The sequence below is a fragment of the Phoca vitulina genome, unplaced genomic scaffold, assembly GCF_004348235.1.
Source record: "Phoca vitulina isolate PV1807 unplaced genomic scaffold, GSC_HSeal_1.0 scaffold5, whole genome shotgun sequence".
Taxonomy (NCBI): Eukaryota; Metazoa; Chordata; class Mammalia; order Carnivora; family Phocidae; genus Phoca; species Phoca vitulina.
In genome coordinates this window covers 3,882,215-3,902,623 of record NW_022589708.1, presented here as the reverse complement: position 1 = coordinate 3,902,623, position 20,409 = coordinate 3,882,215, and the positions used below count along the sequence as shown (strand labels likewise).

Sequence of the window (20,409 nt, the reverse complement as noted above, 5' to 3'; positions counted from 1 at the left end):
AGAGATAGTTAGGGATATATATCTTCATAGAAATCATAGTGGTCAGTCTTAGAGAGAGGATGTTAATCTTTTTTACGTATTTATCCCATCTCTGTTTTGCCTTGTTGTAATTGTTTGGCGGACTTTGGCAGTAGACGTTATCCAGCCGACAACTATAACATAAAAATATTCAGAGGTGCCTTTTTCTTTTTCTTTCCACTCGCTAGCAGGTGTCCCCGGGCTTTTGAAATCTTTATAAAGAATGTGTCCCTTTGATGGCCTTGCTTAACATCAATTAGGAAAGCCTCCTTCCTGATCCTTTTGGGATCCTGTTGTGATAAATGCGAGGAATGCTTCTCTTGACCGGCTCTCACACTGTATTTGTCACATTTCACATTACTGCTAGGGCGTCTTCCCATTTTCACTGTCAGCCTAGTATTTTCCCTAACCCGAGAAACAGCTGTGCCACTGTAGATGGAAATCCTCAAGAATACCAACGAGATGTCTGCAATAACTCTTCCGGGCTTGTCGGAACAGATGTGGGACTTCTGTTAGTACTCTTCATGCTTTTTCTAAACATACACCCAGAAATTTGCATTGAGCTTGTTAGCACTGTGGTTATAAGAGGAAGTTTATTATCTAAGAAATGTAAACCATTTCTTCTAAAGAAAAACTCTTGCTTTTGATTTGTCCCCTTTTTATGATGCTTTGGGAGTTAAATATGTATGCTAACTTGATGGAGCCTTTTGTCTTATTTTTGCATTGTTCAAAGTTATTGCAATCCATTATTGGCTTGTACCATATCATGTAGATGCATGAATGTATATATATGCGTGTATTAGCTTGTACGCGTATAATGTGTATGGATATACATTTGCACATCCATATCCATTTTCTGGGGTGCATATCTGTGTGTATGTAGATGTATACATTTTTTACTTTCAGGAAATGCTCGCAAAGACACTGGAAAGAGGATATTTACATCCGTCTCTAAATTGATAATGAAAGTTTCCTTTTATGTCTCTCTCTATAAAGACTTTTGCCAGTAGGCTTTTTATTTCTTGGAAATACATGCTTACCCATTTGTACTTATTTTCTGAATTCCTTTCATATTTAAGGGCACACACTCGCGTCTGTGATCCTGGATACGGTGCAGTTGTCTCGCAGTATAAGTAAACCTTAGATCTCATCTCCGAGGGTCGCGAGTAGTAAATCCAGCGCAGATCCTGGCCACGGTGAGCGTGGCAGCTCTTCTTGTAGCCTCAGCATCTGTCCCCGGGTGCATCTCTCTTCCCTTCCACCACCACCTGCCCTGTTTCCTCCTGCCCTGCAGCTCACAGGCAGGACCTTCGGGCCCTTACCGAGTTCTTCCTTCTGCCTGCGCACCTTCTCATGCCCCCTGCGGGACGGCCTTGCTGGATAGGGCCCAGGTGCAGCTTTGCTCCATCTCATCTGGGAGGACTTCTAACCACCCAAGCGAGAGTGCACTTTTTCACTTTTCACAGCATCCTCTTGTTTTCCCTCGTAGCACCTTTTATAACTGCAGTTTCTTACTTGCGTCCGTCCTTCTCCCCCAGCGAACTGTCAACACTCTTGAGGTACAAGACCACATCCTTTTGCTCCCTCTCTGTACCAGACCTCTAGCGCAGCGCCTGGCAAAGAGCCCGTGAGCCAGGAAAAGAAAGGGGAGTGATTGAATGTACGTAGTCCGTTTATCCGTTATCTGCTCGACTTTCTCCACTGTTCCCTGATGGGTATTGTCGCAGCTTCCCCTTCTGACCTATCCGCTGTGTGACCCCAGGGAAACTGTGACCTTTCTGGGCCATAAGTTCTGCATCTACTCTTGGATTATATCCACGAGTTTCAAACTTTTCCAAATTATTATTTCACAGCAGATTCTTTCCCAAAACGATATGTGAAAGAGAATTCCAGTTTTTAGAGCAGGTGAAAGCTGAGGGTCTCTGCTGAGAGCCGCACAGATTGGCCCAGAGCCCTCTGCAGATTTGCTCCCCCTTCCTCCAAAGGCAGCCCTCAGGGAAGTTGGCAGGAAGTTTACCTGTGGTGCTCACGGCCCTCTCCAGATGTTTCGCTAGATAACGGTGCACCCCGTTACTGCACACTTACCTGCACACCAGACGCCTTGCTGGGCCTCCTCGCAGACTCATCCTCACAGCCTCCTGTGAGGGACACACCATCATCTTCCGTATTATGAAAGACAATGGAAGTGACTTACGGAAGAAGAAGGTTCAGGGTCCCCCAGCCGGGAAGATCCGCCACTGAGATTTAAACACATTCACCCCCATGAGTACAAAAGTAATCGATGCCTTAGATGTGCTTCAGTTTCCAGCATTTTTAAGGTGGGGAAGCTCAGTTCAGTGTGTAAGATTTTTACCCAAATCCGCATGACTGATGAAAAATGCAGAGTGGAATGCTGCCTGGGTCCACAGACTGCTGGTCACTTCCCCGGCAGCATTTCGGGCCTACGAGACTCTTCAAAGTAGAACTAAGTGTTGAATGTGAAAAAAACAAAAACAAAAACAACACAACAGATACCACACAATCCCAGAATTGATTTTGACAACCCAGAAGAGTATCAGGAGAGGAGGGGCATGATGACTTCAATTTTTATCAGCCACAAGTACCAGCTTTTGGTTTCTACTCTTGACTGTTTATTTATTTATTTATTTATTTATTTAAGATTTTATTTATTTATTTGACAGAGAGAGAGACATAGCGAGAGCAGGAACACAAGCAGGGGGAGTGGGAGAGGGAGAAGCAGGCCTCCCGCAGAGCAGGGAGCCCGATGTGGGGCTCGATCCCAGGACCCTGGGACCATGACCTGAGCCGAAGGCAGATGCTTAATGACTGAGCCACCCAGGCGCCCTTACTCTTGACTGTTTAAATATTTCTGACAGTATCAAAGTCTTCCAGCTATGCCTCTAACTAATTAAAGTTAATTAATTGACTAATTTTAATGAGACTATGTAATATGCTCCTTACAGGTTAATTCTGAAGGGTATTTTGAGGCCTGTTTCTTTTAAATGCTGCAAAAGCAAAGAATATGGACTCAGAGTGTTGGCTGAGTGTGTGCATGGTTTGGGGCGAGGAGAGGTTGGTTCTTGACCCTCATGAAGTCTGGAGTATTTTACAAATCAACTTTTAGTACATAAACAACTTCCTTTTGGAAGATGGTGTTCGCCGCTTACATAAATGGTGGTATTTCTCACACCAGAGTCCACTGTGTGATACCCGTCTAACTGGAAGACATAACAAGCCACTCTTCTGACCACTTAACGATTCCCAGGAAAGAATTTGAGTTTCCATTATGAATACATTAGGATTACAAGCAGCCTGGGAAAGCACTGACTTGAATTTATGAACTCCTGAGAAAGATTGCATTTTGCGAACCAGTCACTCATATCAGAGAGATCATCCTACGTTTAGGTTTTTTTTAATGTGTAGTATTTGTCAATGCCATAAACATTTAGCTGATAAACAATAATATTTAAGTTCAAATTCTTTAACAGTGATACATACAATGTTAAGATATGTAATGCAAATATAAATACAAAAGGCAATGCAAATATAGAATACAAACGCGAATACAAATGACGCAAATAAACTTGCTGTTATTAAAAATTCACTATGGGCACCAATGAACTCGCAGAGGCTTTGATAAGAATATTCTTGATCTTTGGCTCCTCTGTGTTTGACAAAAGAAAACCAAAGCTGTTCTCGTAGATCAAGCATCTGTTTAGCACAACGTATCTTGTGTATGTAAAATTAAACATGGTCCATTCCTAACTTGCGAATGATAGATTACCGTCTAATTAAATCACCCAAATTCATCTTTTTTATTTGAAATATTTCCCAGTTTTTTTAACGCTGTCATTTTCTATTAAGTTGAATAGGGAAACATGTTTTTCGTTATGACAGAATTATCTTAATCTCACAGCTACTTTCATTGTAGGAGTTATGTAGAAAAGAATAAAAGATCCCAAGCCAAAATTCTAGAGTCTTCTTTCAAAATCTGGCCTCCTCCTACATGTATGCGGAAACTAAATTCCAGGCACACTGGTTCCTTCACCATGCCAACAACAGTAATAGGAGAAGTTTTGCTTTAGCTTTGGAAACACTGCAGATACGTGAGCTTTTCAGCTGCTGGTCGTAGAGGATGCAGCACAGCTCAGAGCTGTCTACATTTTAAGTGGGGACTAGGAAAGTCGACGTGCTGAAATGATTTTGGCAGACTGATGCCTTTGCAGGACGGAAGGTAGCACTGGGGGGTGCGTGTGTTAGTGTGTGTGAGCGCACCCACAGACATAGGACAGAAATTCTCATCTGAATACATTTCTCTGTGGCTGTTGTTCCTTCTAAGTGAACCATTTCATCTTTTAATAATGGTTTCAAACTCACGTGGTCTTTAAACTTTTGACATGTAATTGGAAATGGAACATCCAACTGTGAAGAAAGTTGATTGGAAAGCAATTAGAATTGATCTTACTTCATTTTTTCTCCAGGTCAAGCTGATGCCTCCCGCTCCCAGTGATGACCTGGCGACGCTGAGCGAGCTGAACGATGGCAGCCTGCTTTATGAAATTCAGAAGCGCTTTGGGAACAATCAGATATATGTAAGTGCCCTTGAACCTGCCTTGTGGGCTGCTTTGTCTTGCTGCCGATTTTCCCCTCCAGGCTGCAGATATTACAAGGAGGGGGCTTGTTGTTGTTTCTGGTCTTGCAGATAGCTTAAGGTCGATTTCTCGGAGTTCAGGTTCATTCTGATTCAGTTCTAAGGCAAGGTCAGCAAAGATCCAAATTTCAGAGTTGTTAAGTGAAGGTTAATACCCTACGGGTTGACAACTATCCTGATGTCGAGTTTGCTGTGGAAGAAGATCTTGCTAGAAACAGCAGGATCTGCAAGTCACTTCTAAAAATGCTCTTTGTTTCCTGTACTTAGCCTGCTAGATCTGGAAAAGGAAGCTAAAGAGGGAAAGTTCACTCCTCTTGGAGGATGTCCTCGCTATCTGCATGAAAAGAGAAACTGCTGTCCCTTTAAGTTATCAGGAAATGCTTTGTAAAGTAAATAATTTATACACCAATCTCTGATAACAGGGTAGGAATATATGACTCAGATGACAAACAGCACAGAGAATTAATTTGCTGTGGTTCTGCCCCGGTTTATATGTGTTATTTCACCCAGTATGCAGAACGATTTAGACACCATGTCATCTCAGTCCCTGTCTCTGTCTGTCTGTCTCCCTCTCCTTGATTTTGTGATATTCAACTCAAAGCAATTCAATCAGAATGTCTATAGAGAGATCTGATTATGCCCATATGTGCTATCCCTTTTTGATAACACTCTTTTTTCCCTAGTCTACTGAGAAATTGATTAAGTAATTTTCATGTAAATGCAAAGTCTAAGAGTTCCTTCTGAGTAATAAATCGTCAGGTGCTGATTAGCCTATGAAAATTCAGTGCAGCATCTTAATGCTTGGATAAATTGCCTGCCACTGTAAATACACTTAAAATTAAATGTTTCTATCAAAATGAATGGGATTGAGTCATTGGCATAAAGTGGTGAAAGCTGATTAACTTTGCTCCCTGGGACAGCCCTGTTACTTGTGTATTAGTTTTATTCATTTTCCCACCTTTCCAACATGGTGCTGATCCTTCTTCTCCTCTACCTCCTCCTCCTCCTTCCTACCTTCTTAGTTACATTACCAGAAGACCATTCCTTGAATTGTGTTGCATTTCTTTTTTCCTTCATGCTTCTCGAATGCCTCTGTCTCCCAAACATCCACTTAATCTACCCTCCACCTTGGGGGTCACCATCCTCATCAAGGCTACTGCCATCTCGTCTCAACAGCCTCCTAACCATGCAGAGGAAACCTTGTTCCCTTTCAGTCTGATCTCACCAGGAGCTAGAGTCATTCTTATCATGAACAAATGTAATCTTGACACTCCCAGCCTTAAGACTGGGCTTGTCTGTGGCTTGTCCCTTCTCATGGGAGGATGACCACAATCTTCACTCACGATCCGGGCCCTAGATACTAGTTGGTGCTCTCAGCCACCGGGCGATTGCCCTGCTGTCTGTGTCAGGCTTTTCCTTGGGCTGTTTTTCTTCCCCCTAAGCTTCTCTTTCTACCCCATGGAGTAAACACTTAGCTTTATAAACTCCCACTCGGAAGTTCTTCAGTCTTTCTGAGGAAGTCATGATGGCTCTTTCTTCTCACCGCTTGTGATGATCTATCTCACTGGTGATTTGATGAGTGTACAATTGCTGTGGTAGACTCTGGCTCAGTGACAAAGGGATCCGTGCTGGGTTTGCTCACTGTGAGGCCTGGTCAAGCACCTGCCAATCTCAAGTGACAAGTACTTCCTATCTGTTTATCAGAGTCATGGCTCCAACTCCTCCCCACGCTAGGCCATCTTCTTAGATATTTTCTGCCCACTGGGTTTCTCTTTTCTTTCTGGATCATGCTTTGCTAAAGTTCACATCAAATATAAATTTGCCACTGTGTGAGACATGATCTTCCTCTTCTCCATACCTGAAATATTGAAGAGCTAAATTGTCTGGGATGAATTTTGTGATGAGTATGCTAAGTTATGTTATTTGAACTCGCCTTTAATGGATAGACAAGCCATTTAAACATTATTGATTAAATAATAACAAGTGATTCTTAAAGTGTATCCTGTGGACCATTGGAAGTATGAACTTTTTATTACTGGTCTGCCCTGAGAGTAAGCATTTAGAACCTCTTATGACAAGTTGATGGTTTCATTTCCTTCTGTTGAATCTAATAAGAATCCAGGCTTGCATTTTGTATGCCTTATGTCTTTTTCAATGCCATGTTTACAGGAATTCACTTTTATTACATTTTACAAAAGTGTCAGTCCACGATGAAATGGAAAGAGAAGTATTCCTTCTCACAAATAAAAAAACACTGGTTTCAGTGGATGTTGTGTTCAGAGTTGGTCAGCTCACCTCCATACCCACTCTCCCTACAGGCCCCTCCCTTCCCCTCTTACTCTTCTCCCAGTTTCAGGCTGAAGTGCCTGGTTAGACTGGTCTTTCTTCAGTGTCCTGCATTTGATTTTACTGCAAATCTCGGCAGCCCTCCTTTCAAAATACACAGAATGGACCTCCACTACTGTCACCAGTCCATCAGGGCCAACATAACACATGTCTGCTGAATTAATTGTCTAACCGGGATTTTCATCTCTTTTTGCTGTAATCTGACTGGTTATATAAGATGATCTTTCAAAACAGTCTATAAGTTGCCTCTTTTCTTTTTCTTCTCTTCTCTTCTCTCCTCTCCTCTCCTCTCCTCCCCTCCCCTCCCCTCCCTTCCCTTCCTTCCTCTCCCCTCCCCTCCCCTCCCCTACCTCCCCTCCCCTCCCCTACCTTCCCTTCCCTTCTCTTCCCTCCCCTCCCCTACCTTCCCTTCCCTTCCCTCCCCTTCCCTTCCCTTCCCTTCCCTCCCCTCCCCTTCCCTCCCCCCCTTCCCTTCCCTTCCCTTTTCTTTTCTTTTCTTTTCTTTTTCCTTTTGGTGCCAAAACCCAGGAGCAAACATAACTTGCCCTTTTAACTAAGTGTATATAGCATTTCATTTGGATATCAGATTGTGAATGTTCCATACAGCCCATACAGTTCCATACAGCAGTAGGATGTGCCCAAACCGTCAAACAAAATGAATTGTAAGAGATGAGATGTTTGCTTGCTAAATAATGCAGAGAATAAAGACATTTCTTTCTCTGAATAATTACTGTCAACCGGGACAGTGGAAATAGAATATGCAATCAAATTTCTTTATGGATGGCAGATAAACATGGAGGTAATATTCTCTTTACAAACAACTGGTAGGACTCGAGACTGGTAAAGAAAGAAACCCCCCAAATAAACAGAGGCGCCTGTTACATCTAGTTAGCCAGGTAGGCAGCCTGGCTCACCTGAGCCACTTATTAACTGAACATTCCCCTCCAGGTGACCCAGTGGGATGTAGTGGGTCTTCTTTGTAAGAGCAGCTCAAGAGGCTAAAGTTGACAAGCTTGTGTCAGAAGTCGAAGTCTCTCTCACTTGGAGGATATTTGAAATTATGAGGACAGATGCATTTTCCCCCAGCTGACACTGTTCCCTAGCCTGGACTCTGAAGCTGCACCTACCATATGCAATACCTGCCATGTCATTCCCTGTCATTCCACTGAACCTCATAGGCCCTTGTGAGCACTTAACATGTGTGAGCTATTAAAAAATAAAACAGTGATATTTTAGAAAGATGAGTAAAGGAAATGTGTAGGTTTCTAAATTTTAAAAAAATTCTTTCTCTGCAAAACATTTACAATGTTACTTTTCATCAAAGCAGCCTCTTGAGAATATGGAATAAACCTATATAAACTCATACGTTAGGAGTATCGTTAACACTCAGATCACAGTTTTCTAGACTATTTTTTTTATCATAAAACACATTTGCAAAGACAGTCTCAAATTCCTTCAATAATTAGATCAAAATAGAAATTATATCGCAATAGAAAAGTGCAATTTAGAAGGCTTTTGATTTTATTTTAAAGCTCCTCATTTTTCCTTCCTTAGCAGATTTCTCCCTTCTCCCTCAGTCTACTTTTTTTCTTCATTTTTCTGAGTAATTTTCAGATACTTCACTACAAAGATCCCTGTTTGGTTCAGTCATTTTACTTTTCTTTCTTTCTTTTTTTTTTTAATCATTTTACTTTTCTTTTCTCCCTTACTTGGCTGTAGAATCCTGGCCAGTCCTTCTTTGAAGTCAATGTTATCTTGAATCACAATATATAAAGAGAGTCATGCATCACTCATGGGTGTATGGCTTCATGAATTTTCATTTGGTGAACATGCCCAGGTAACCAGCAGCTTCGTAAAGAAATGAAATATTAAAAAGCCCCTTCTTCAGTTTACCCTAATCATCACAAAAGATTTTGGCATATATAGCTACAGATTCTTTTGGTATTTTTTTCTGTACTTTATATAAAAGGACTCACCCAGTGTGTTCTCTTCTGCGTCTGCCCACTTTCATTCATTGTTGTATTTCTGATAACCATCTATCCTGCTGCTTTCAGCAACAGCTACCCACTGTTACTCCTCTAAAATCATCTGCTGTGTGAATATATCCTCATTTATTTATTTACTCTACAATGGAGGAACACTTGAGTTGTCTCCACTCTTTGGTTATTGAATTACGCTGTTACAATTATGTGAATTATTTCGGTGATACTGTTATAAACCATCTTGGGCCTTTTTTGGCGACATGTGTACGCAAGTATTTCCATGGGGCTATTTTTGTGGGGCGTGAACTGAGCCCTGGAATGCCGGCATCACAGGTACCTTCAGCCTGAGTAGATATAGCCACTTTCTCAGAGTGGTTACACTCCCGCCACAGACTTTGGTTTCCGCACCCTCACCAACACCCAGCATAATCAGTGTTGGCTGTTGTGTTAGTAGTTTTCACAGATGCTAGCCATTCCGGTGGTTGTGGTATCCCACTGTGGTTTTAGCTCACATCTTCCTGCTGACTGATGATGGTGACCAGTATGTGTGTGTGGCTCACTTGGCCATCTCATCTCATGAGGCACCCTTTCAGTTATATTGACATTTAAAAATAAATGGGTTGTTTTATTTTTCTTCTTGATACGTAGGGATTTTTATATATTCAGGATATTCTTTCTTTCTTAGATCTACATATGTGTAAGCATTTTCTCCCAGTTTGTGGCTTGCATTTTCGCCTTATAGTAGGTCTGTAGATGAATAGAAGCTTGCAGTTTTTTCAAAGTTCTTTACATTTAGTGTTTTTTGTGTCCCACTTAAGAAAATTTGGCTTGGGACATTTTCTTATATTTTCTTATTTCAGTTTGGTTGTTTTAACTTGAATATTTAAGGTGTATTACCAGCGTGGAAGTGATTTCACAGTGGTACAAGAGGAGAGTCCAGACTAATGTTTCTCCATGTGGATTCCCCTGCTGCATTGCAATGGCGCCTTTGTGGTGACCAGATGACCCTGGGGAGTGGGTCTGTCTCTCGAATCCACCTTTTGTTGTATGGATCCGTTGTGCCTAAGCCAGTACTGAGATATCTTAATCACTAGAGCAGTATAATAAATCTTGATATGTAGAAGTCTTCTATATATCATGGAAGGTTAATATCCCTCCTTTGACCATGTTTACTTTCTCTGGAACATTTTTAAATTTTTGATGCAGAAGTCTTGACCATTTGTATTACATCTGTTTCTAGGCCTTTTTCAAACTGCAATGCTATAATAAATATTTTCTGACTGAAAATAACAAGCAAATTTCATTTCCTTTTTGTGTATTATAAATATAGAGATACAATTTCACTGTGAAATTCATGTTTCATCTGCCAAACTTGCTAAGTTCATATGTAAATATTGATTTATATGGAGATTTTTTTGGATTTTCTGCATATACTGCCATATAGTATGTAGATAATGACTTTTATTTTTCTCTTTTAAATCTTGATAGCTTCCTTACTTTTTTTTTTCTTGTTTTATTTCACGGGATGGCACTCTTAATAAAAAGATAATGGGAGGTGACAATAACCTAAGATAGGCATTCCTGTCTCATTTTGGATCTCAGGGAAAAGCTTTCGATGTTTTATCATTAAGCAAGTTGTTTTCAGTAGCTTTGCCATTGGTATGGTTAAATTTTATTAGATTAATGGAGTTCCTTCTATTAATAGCTTTTGAAGTTCTTATTTTTAATCAAGAGTAAGCATTGAATGCTATGAAATGTTTTTTGACATTTATTGAGATGATCATATGCCTTTTGTTCTTTACTTTTTAGTATTATAAATTACAAGAGTGGATTTCCTAATATGAAGCCAACCTTATGTTACTAGAACAAATCCTATTTGGTTGAAACAGATTATCTGTTGAATGTATTACTGGATTTAATTAGTCAGTATTTTGCTCAGGATTTTTGCATGTATACTATGAAAGAGAACAGCCTGTAATCTTCCTTTCTTTCAATATACTACTTAGGTTTGTAATACCAAGTTTATGCAGGCCTCTTAAAATGAAACGGTGTTCCTCTTCTGTTATTTTCTGGAACAATAGGAATTTGCTTATTTTGCTTATTTTGTTCATCAATATTGGGAAGAATTCACCAGTGAAGTTTAAATTTTCTTTGTGGAAAGGTTTTTAGACATAGATTCAAATTTCTTTCACAGAAAAAAACTAGTCAGATGTTCTATATCTTACTGTGTTACTTTTGGGAAGATGATGGTTGTTGTCCACATTTTCTAAATACCCATAGTGGCTAAAATGTGATTCCAAATATCTCTTTATCTGTTTTCATATCTATATTGTCTGTAGTAATGTCATATTTAGGTTACCGATGGTTTATATATTTTCTCTTGTTTTCTCAATCTTGTTAGGGTACTCACCATTTTATTACACTGTTCAAAAGACCACCTTTTGACTTTTGTTTTCTATTCCATTAATTTCTGCTGTTATAATGATTATATTTCATTTTATCTTTATGTAGTTTGATGAGCTCCTTGAAAAGTATACTTAGATCATAATTACCAGCCTTTTTTCTTTTTTATAAATAGCATATCAGGCAATAATTTCCATACTAAGTATACCTTTGGTTGCATCTCACAAATTATGATATGTTATAATCAAAATATTTTCTGATTTGCATTGTGGCTCCTTTTTTGGTTCATCGGTTATTTGCAGATGCATTGTTTAATTCCCAAACATTTGGTGATTTTCTAGATATCCATTATTAATTTCTGTCTTAATTCTACCATGATCAGAGTGCATACTCTATGTGATTCAAGTCCTTTAAATGTGATGAAACTGACCTGTGTTCAATTTCAAAGAATGTATATTCTGCAATTGTTTGGTAACAGTGTTGCATATAAGTCAATTAATCACTTGGTAATTATTTATTCCAAAATTTTATCTGCTTATTTCATGAGTTACTAAGAAAAAAATTATATAAAGTCCCCACTGTCATTTGGAATTAAATTTTCTCCTTACAGCTGTTTTTCTTTGTATATTTTGTGCTAGATTTTAGTCTCACTGAAATTTTAAATGCTGTATCTTCCTGATTTAACATTTTATCACTGTGAAATGTTCCTTTTCATCAGTTTTATTTATTTATTTATTTTTTGTATGTGTTAATTGAGTGTTGCTAAACCACATTTTCCTGTTATCATTGTTTTCAGGTATATCTTGTTTTATCTTTTTATTTCTAAATTTTCTTAATCTATACAGAGTACTTTAGTTCATAATCTTCGTCCTTTAGTTAGAGTATTTAGTAGCTTTGCATTTGATGTAATTACTGATTTTGGGGGGGTTAAATCTATCATTTTATTATTTGACTTGTATTTATTCTGTTTTTTGTGCCTTTATATCTCATAACTTGTCCTTTTTTTATTACAGAAGTATTTTTATTTGCTTTCTGTGCTTTATTCATTTTTCAGTTGTGCATTTTATTCTTATTCTGTAGCAGCATAGAACTCATTACCACATTTATTTCCTCCAGTATATTTTGCCATGTGTTTTAATTTATATTTTTTTTATTCAGTCTAATTCTCAAAAAAACCCTTTAAGAAAAGCAATTTTTAGAATGCGGTCATTTCATTTGTTATGTGTTTAATGGAACAAGCCTATTGGTTTTATTTTATTTGAGTTTGACTTCCCTATTTCTTTATATACAAACTTTCAAAACAGTTCACAAAATGTTAATGTATGGCTTTTATTTATTTTCTATATTTTATACAATGATGTTAAAGTTATATCATTTTTAATTTTAAGTGTTCTATTTATATAGTCCACCAACTATTTATATCCTTTTCTTTTAACAGACTTTTATTGGAGACATCCTCTTGCTTGTTAACCCATTCAAGGAGCTTCCAATTTATTCCACCATGGTGAGTATAAAATTTAAAATATCATTTAAAATACCTATTTGCATCAAATGATTGATTAAGAAGAAACCCCAAAACAATAAGTAAAGTCAAACGTCTCAGAGAAGTCTAAATTGAAATTTGCATAATAATGACTTTCATTTGTTCTGAGACAAAAATGGAAAAGAACGTTATCTTCTCAAAAGATTCCTTTGCACTTAGAATGTGTCATTTTCCTACAATTGTAGTCACTAGACAGACTTCTAAAATTAAATAATATATTACTCTACTTTCCATACCTTCTTAACTAATCCAAGATCAGTTGGTTTACAGTCCTTATTTCAACATCATGACCTCTTTCAAAAAAATTCTATGATGTTAAAACAATGAGAATAAGAAAGGATAATGTTGAATTTTGTACATTTTTCCAAATGACCTTCCACTTTTAATTATGAGACTCTCAAAATTAAAAGAGAAATTGCTTTTGGAAAATTATTCCAGGCAACTGAAAACACAGCATGATTTTCGAGTAGTAATAGATCAAGAATATCATCGTGCAAGCTCTCTATTTTTTTGTAAGCACAAGGCTGGTTCCAGTGAAAGCAGAATCCCATATCTGGAGCAGGAGCATGACAAAGAGGCAAGGGGAGCGGACACGTGTTTCTGAAGCAGGGACGTGCTCCTAGATGTTGGAGGGGGAGGTGGTACGCAAGAGGTTGGAGAAGAGGGAGAAGGAGAGAAGGAGGGGAAGGGAGAGAGAACACCTTCTTTAAGCTCCCAAGGAATCAATGAAGAATTCTTATAGAAACCCCACCTGCAAAATAGAGTGCCCACTCATTACCCCAGCCTCCGCCCTTCTTACCAAACTGACTTGCACTGTTGCTTTAAAACTGCTGCACCTTGCCCACTGTCCTCACTCCACTCAGGCCAATCCCAGCCTTAGCCTTGGGCAACCTGAATGTGTGGTCACGTGATGGGCCAGGGCAAGAGCAGTCACCTGAAGTCATCTCAGGAGTTTTATCAGAGGAGTTTAACCTGACCTGTGATGATCAAATAGACATATGCACTGTTCGATTTTTATTTCTTTTTATGTCAGTTCTTAATAATTTTGTTTTACAAGGATTCTGTTCATTATATTTAATCTTCCAAAGTCTGGGGCATATAATTATTCATGAGTCCTATTTATTTTTTTAATGTTTGTAGAGTTTCGAGTGATTTCTTTTCGTTCCCAGTGTTGATCATGTGTGCCTTCTCTGACTTTTTAAAATCAATTTGCTAGGAATTTCATGATTGTATTAATCTTTTCCAAGAAAAACATTTCCTGACTTAATTTTTTTTCTGCTGTAAATTTATTCTCTATACAATTGATTTCTGCTTTTTCTTTTTATCGTCTCCTTCTTCCTAAGTTCTTGGAGTTTAATTTGATAGTTATTTAAGTTATATAGTTATATTGTCAATTTTCTGCCTTATATAAATAAGTATTTGGGGCTTTTAATTTTGCTTTAAACATAGTTTTCTGCATCTTTTTTTAAGATTTTATTTATTTGAGAGAGAGAAATAGCAAGAGAGAGCATGGGCAGACGGGAGAGGCAGAGGGAGAGGGAGAAGCAGGTTCCCTGCTGAGCAGGGAGCCCAATGTGGGGTTCAATCCCAGGACCAGGGATCATGACCTGAGCCGAAGGCAGATGCTTAATGGGGTGCCTGAGCCACCAGGGTGCCTGAGTTTTCTGCATCTTTGATGCTTTCCAAGTTCATTATTCTTCAATTTAAGAGAGAGAGAGAGAGAGAGAGAGAGAACTCCTGCTATTTAAAGCTGACAATGTGTTGTTTCTGGCTTATATTTATGGTATTATATTGGATCATAGAGTCAATAAGAATCTTATGGTGAGACAAAAGCCAGTTTTAAATAATTACATATTAGGGAGGACACGTAGTGCATGGAGCACAGGGTGTTATACGAAAACAATGAATTATGGATCACTACATCAAAAACTAATTATGTATTGTATGGTGACTAACATAACATAATAAAATTAAATTAAATTAAATTAAAAATAAATAATTACATAAAATATATATATATATAGCTATTGTAAAAATGCTTATATAGATCTAGAGGTCAAATTCTAAGGATTAGGGAAAATGTACCATAATAAATTGTTTTAGTATGACATTGCTTGTCATGTTATATAGTATCTCAAATGGAACAGACCTGTGATTTTGTGGTTTCTTCGTTTTTAGGGTGTTAATAGTTTGGCAGTTTTATGGCTTCAAGTAATGTATTGTATTTGCAGGTCTTTCAGAAATACATATAATAGAGAAAAGGAGAGACATTAAGAGACATACTTCTTTATTAATGTAGAAATAAAACACAATGCACTGAGATTTTTGCATGAACACTTCATTAAAACTTAAAATGGTGAATGCAACATATAACTTATATGTATCATCCTTTATATCCATCAATTCCAGTGGACTCTGACATAGAATGTAAGAGGAAAATAAATATATTTAGGTAAAATATGCACTGATAAAAAGCTTACAATAAAACTGCCCACTTTTTATAGGACATAATGAGATTTTACTGTGTTTGGTGCTTTTGGAATTCACTTCCATTATGTAGAATTAAATACTTTGCACTTTCCTGGGCTACAAGTAATAACTCATAATATAATTATAGATATTAGGTAGCTATAAGGTTTAATTTTTAGGCCGAATTAGTGGTTATCCTCTGTAGCAATCTTAGTACCTTGCGATTTTAAATCAGTTACTTGTGTACTGAACCACATCAAGTTACCTCAGTGTCCTATGGACATGCAAGGGAGAGTTTCACTTATTTTTGTGCTTATTGATTATATAATCATATATATGCTTATTATCTTAAATAAATTCTGTTCAGATAGTTTAGTTTCTTCCGTCGTTAGTTGAATAAAAGAAGAAACTAAAACATTGAATATGATTATATCTATAGGATTATATAGACCAGGAGAATGCCTTCTGTGTTTCATGTTGAAAAAAAATCCACATGCATCATCTGTAACTCACTTTAATTTTGTTACCATTAACTGTGTTATATTAAGCTTTGCATAACATTCATTTCTTATTTCCAGGAGGCCATTAATCATGGATGTAGAGCCCTCTGTTTTGAACTGCATTTTGAGACTAATACAAACACATGGCAGCAAGCAGCCCTGTCCCTGGTTTGGGACATAAGCAATGTTAAGGTGATACGAACAGTCACTGGGGAGGAGTGGCACCTAACGGGCCAGTAGGCAGACGGTTCTAAATGAAGTACAACCAGCGGAGGGGGGGGCTCACTATTGTGCTGCCCATTTATGTTGAAGGCAAGTGACATCGCTCATTTTAAACACATAAGAGGTAGGGGAGAGGGAAAAAATAACAAAGTAGCCAGATCTTTCTGAAAAGGCTTTGCAAAAGGAGCAGTGTTATAATCGGGAACAAGAATGCTTCATCAAACCAAGAAACATTTATCGAGTCTATTAAACACAATATGTTATGTTAGGTATTTGGGGATGCTAAGAGTCTCCTCATCCTTAAAAACTGCATTGACATTCTAGAGATAATACATAAGTAATGATAAAAATAATAACAGACTTCACTTGTAGCTGAGGACAGTAAGATAGCTATATTGAGAATGTACACTATTAATTGACAAGTCAGGAGGTTGGAGGGAAGGAAATCTTACCAAGTTGAGAAAGGCATTAGTTGGAAAAGCAATGTGATTGGTGCAAATCCCAAGGAATGAGTAAGATTCTGGTAAGGGGAGAGGAAGTATACTTTGGAGAATTGTCTAGAGACACATTATGGGGACAAAAAAATATAGGATCATTGAGAAGAAGGCATAGACTAATCCTATAAGAGCAGGAGTTCAAAAAGTTAAAGAATTGAAAGTCTGGTTTAGATCTAGACTATAAAGCTAAGTTAGAGAGTTTGGGTTTTAATTTTAGAAAATAAAGAGCCACTAGAAACAAACAAGTCTGATACAAATAGTGTTTATAAGTCTGTCACCATCAGTTTGAGAAAAAGAGACATTTAGGCAAGAAGACTAGTTAGTAGGTACTGAAATAATCCAAGAGCAAGCCTAGTGTGGGGGCTCTGGTGGTAATGGGCAGAAGTTGAGTGGGTCTGTGAAAAGACAGTAAGAAGAACCTGCAGAGAATTTCATTTAAGGAACAAATAAGAGAGGAACATCCCTTGAAGATACAGGTTTTGAATTTGTGGGTCTAGGAGAATCTATAACAAAAAAGAAAATGAAAGAAGAGAAAAATTGATGAGGAAAAACCAGGTACAGGTGAATGTACAAAGTTTTTGGAGATTAAAATGAAATAATGTTGAGGTTCTACCTTGGATGCAAGATTAGGAATAATTCACATAGATATTTTGTTTTGTAAGATTTCTAGGATTCATACCAAGTTTAAGAATGAGGTAGAAAAATAGTAGAAAGCAATGAAGGATCAGGAGGAGGAGGTAGAGGAAGAGGATAGGGAAAGGGGGAGGGAGAGGGGAAGGGGAGAGGGATCGGGTGACCACAATGACAGGGCAGATGGCAGCCACTAAAGAACCAGGTCTAGGGGCGCCTGGGTGGCTCAGTGTTACGCATCTGCCTTCGGCTCAGGTCATGATCTCAGGGTCCTGGAATCGAGCCCCACATCTGGCTCTCTGCTCAGCGGGGAGTCTGCTTCTCCCTCTCCCTCTGCCCCTCCCCATGCTCGTACACTCTCTTTCTCTCTCTCAAATAAATAAATAAATAAAATCCTTAAAAAAACCCAGGTCTAATGCATTGTCAAGGTAGTAATTAGAAAGGACAAACAACGTGGTGTTTGTATCATTGTGGAAACCAGTGAACACGTGAATGTCATGAGAGTAGACACTTCAGCTGTAGAGATGCATTGGCCGCCTCAAACATCCATGTCAGACTTGTCTCAGATATTTCTCACTGTTCCCTTTACTATGGACTTCACAAACCAAAGATATATCACTTGGAAATCTCAGTGTGCAAAATAATGACGCCATTCCAGATAAAAGATCTGGAGATCATTTCTCAAGGTTATATTTTTAAGTACACAAGGACACAGAAATGATCAGTACCCACTTTCTCTTTGTCCTCTATTGGCGGTGAGCTTAAGCTCTCCCACTATGTAAAATGGCACCCTAGTGTAGCATGTCAGCCTTAGGGCTTCATTTAATTTTCAGATTCTGCTTGTTGTTGGTCTCCTAATATTCCCACTGCATGTTTGAGTTTGGCGAGTAGCTGGGGTGACTGAGCAGAGAGTGTTATCTCTGGATGAGTGGGGCTGGAAAGAGGACCTTCTTCACTGGAAGCAGAGTCCAGCAAAGGGAGGTACCCATGAATGAGGTTGATGTGATGTCATCTCACCCATGGGTTCCAATCGAGCACTTAAAATTACCAGTGACCAGAATCCTCTCGTTCCCAGATGATGCACATGGGGAGAGAATAAGGTGAAGGGGAGAGAGAAGGCATGTGGGAGGGAGTGGCTGTTGCTGATGGTAGTTGCTGGACCCAGTGGGAACATCCAATAATATTAATAATGAAAATGACAGTGGCAATGAATGATAACCAGTCTGAAGGTTACATGGCCTGTCAGAAAACTGGACCTGCATAAGTGAAGATCTTCAAGCTTCAATAGAAAAAATTAAGTAGAATTGATTATTATCTTTATTAAATGCACTATTATATTAACATTATTATTTTGTATTTATATTACTTACAAAGCCTAGAATCAGCATCGAGCTAAGTATTACCAGGGGATAGCAATTGAATAGTCTACAACATAAAGTCTGACACTGTATGGAAAGGAGAGGGCTTTTAAGAGAAGGGATCTGAGAAATGTTAGTTTGATTATCATGAAAAAACATAGACACCCAAGATCCCTTACATGTCTAAAGTCTAGTAAAACTTGGCCTTAAGAGAAGATGTGACCCTGAGGAGGTTTGAAGAAGCAGAGTAGGAGTCACATATGCTCCTGGCTCTCTTCTGTCTTGCCTTGTTTGTAACATCTAATGAAATTCTCAGCAGGATTTTACAGATGGAGTTTAAAAGCATTCTGTTAAAATTTGATTAGGCCGGTGTTGGACTTGGGACATGAAATAGTGTTAATGCAAGTGTTCAAAAGGAACAGAAATTTGTCCTGCAAGAAAATAGAGCTGGGCTAGAACTCCCTGGTTGGTTTATGAATTATAATGTATACATTGCTATCATTAATTCTTTTGGTATCCATTTTAAATTCTGAAATAATTAAAAATACAAAACTCTGAAAACTATTTCAAATAAAGAAGTCCTATTTGTTCACATACACTCCTGAGACTGGGATGCAGCTATAAAGATGTGCTAAGAACACATCATGCCCTACTTCAATTGTAACATTTGTTTTCTGCATAGAACAGAAAATAAAGTTTTGTTTTAATTATATGGTGTCTTAGATTAGCTGGTGTAGTGTGCTATGAACACAGGCAAATTCCTTTTCATAAGCAATGACAACCACTCTCCCGAAACTATTATCCTTTCATCCAGTCATTTTTCTTAAAGGTTTTATTTTATTTTTTTATTTGAGAGAGAGAGAGAGAGAGAGCGAGCACATGTGCACAAGCAGGGGGAGGGGCAGAGGGAGAGGGAGAAGCAGACTCCCCGCTGAGCAGGGAGCCCAATGCAGGGCTCAATCCCAGGACCCCTGAGATCATGACCTGAGCCAAAGGCAGACGCTTAACTGACTGAGCCACCCAGGCGCCCCTCATCCAGTCTTTCATATGTTCACTATACATAGGCACATACGGTTGTCCCACTTACCTGTGGTTTTGCTTTCCATGGTCTCAGTTACCCGAGGTCAGGGTCAGTTGGGGACCGATCTTCCTTCTGATGTAGCATCACATCAGAAGCCTGCATCACATGCCTGTGTCACTCGCTGCACTTCATCTCATCATGTAGACAATTGATCATCTTTCATCATCGCAAGAAGAGGGGTGTATACAGGAAGAGAAGGAATTTTGAGAGAGACAGAGAAACCACACTTGTACAACTTTTATTACTGTATATTGTTATAAGTGTTCTATTTCATTATTAGTTATCCTTGGTAATCTCTTACTGTGCTTAATTTATAAATTTATCATAGTTAAGTATATATAAGAAAACACATAGTGTATATAGGGTTCGGTATTCTCTGTGGTTTTGGGCACCCCCTGGGGGTCCTGGAACAGACCACGTGGGTAAAGGGGGGGAGACTACTGTACATGTGAAAAAAAAACTTCAAATGCCATTATTTTCCATTTTAATTCACTCAGATATATTGCTGATATATTCACATATATTAACTATATCCTTTTACAAAACAAATCTTCATTAGCCATTGTACTTTTTTATGTTGATAGTTTCAGGTCTCGATAATTTATTCTAAATGCCCTATAGTATTTTATCATATTAAAACACAATCCTTTATATTCATCCATTAAACCCTATACTGATTTTTAAATTATTGGCATGTTTTTTGCTCTCA

At 38.3% G+C, this 20,409-nt stretch overlaps 1 protein-coding gene across 2 annotated transcripts in view; it reads left to right on the top strand.

Moving 5' to 3' along the window:
- Positions 1–20,409, top strand: part of MYO16 (myosin XVI) — a 574,777-nt gene that overhangs the window by 273,236 nt on the left and 281,132 nt on the right. For both annotated transcript variants that reach the window (XM_032402627.1, XM_032402626.1), the window contains exons 11-12: positions 4,500–4,610; positions 12,839–12,904. In XM_032402627.1, the coding sequence (XP_032258518.1) occupies positions 4,500–4,610; positions 12,839–12,904 (177 nt within the window). The remainder of the gene's footprint in view (positions 1–4,499; positions 4,611–12,838; positions 12,905–20,409) is intronic.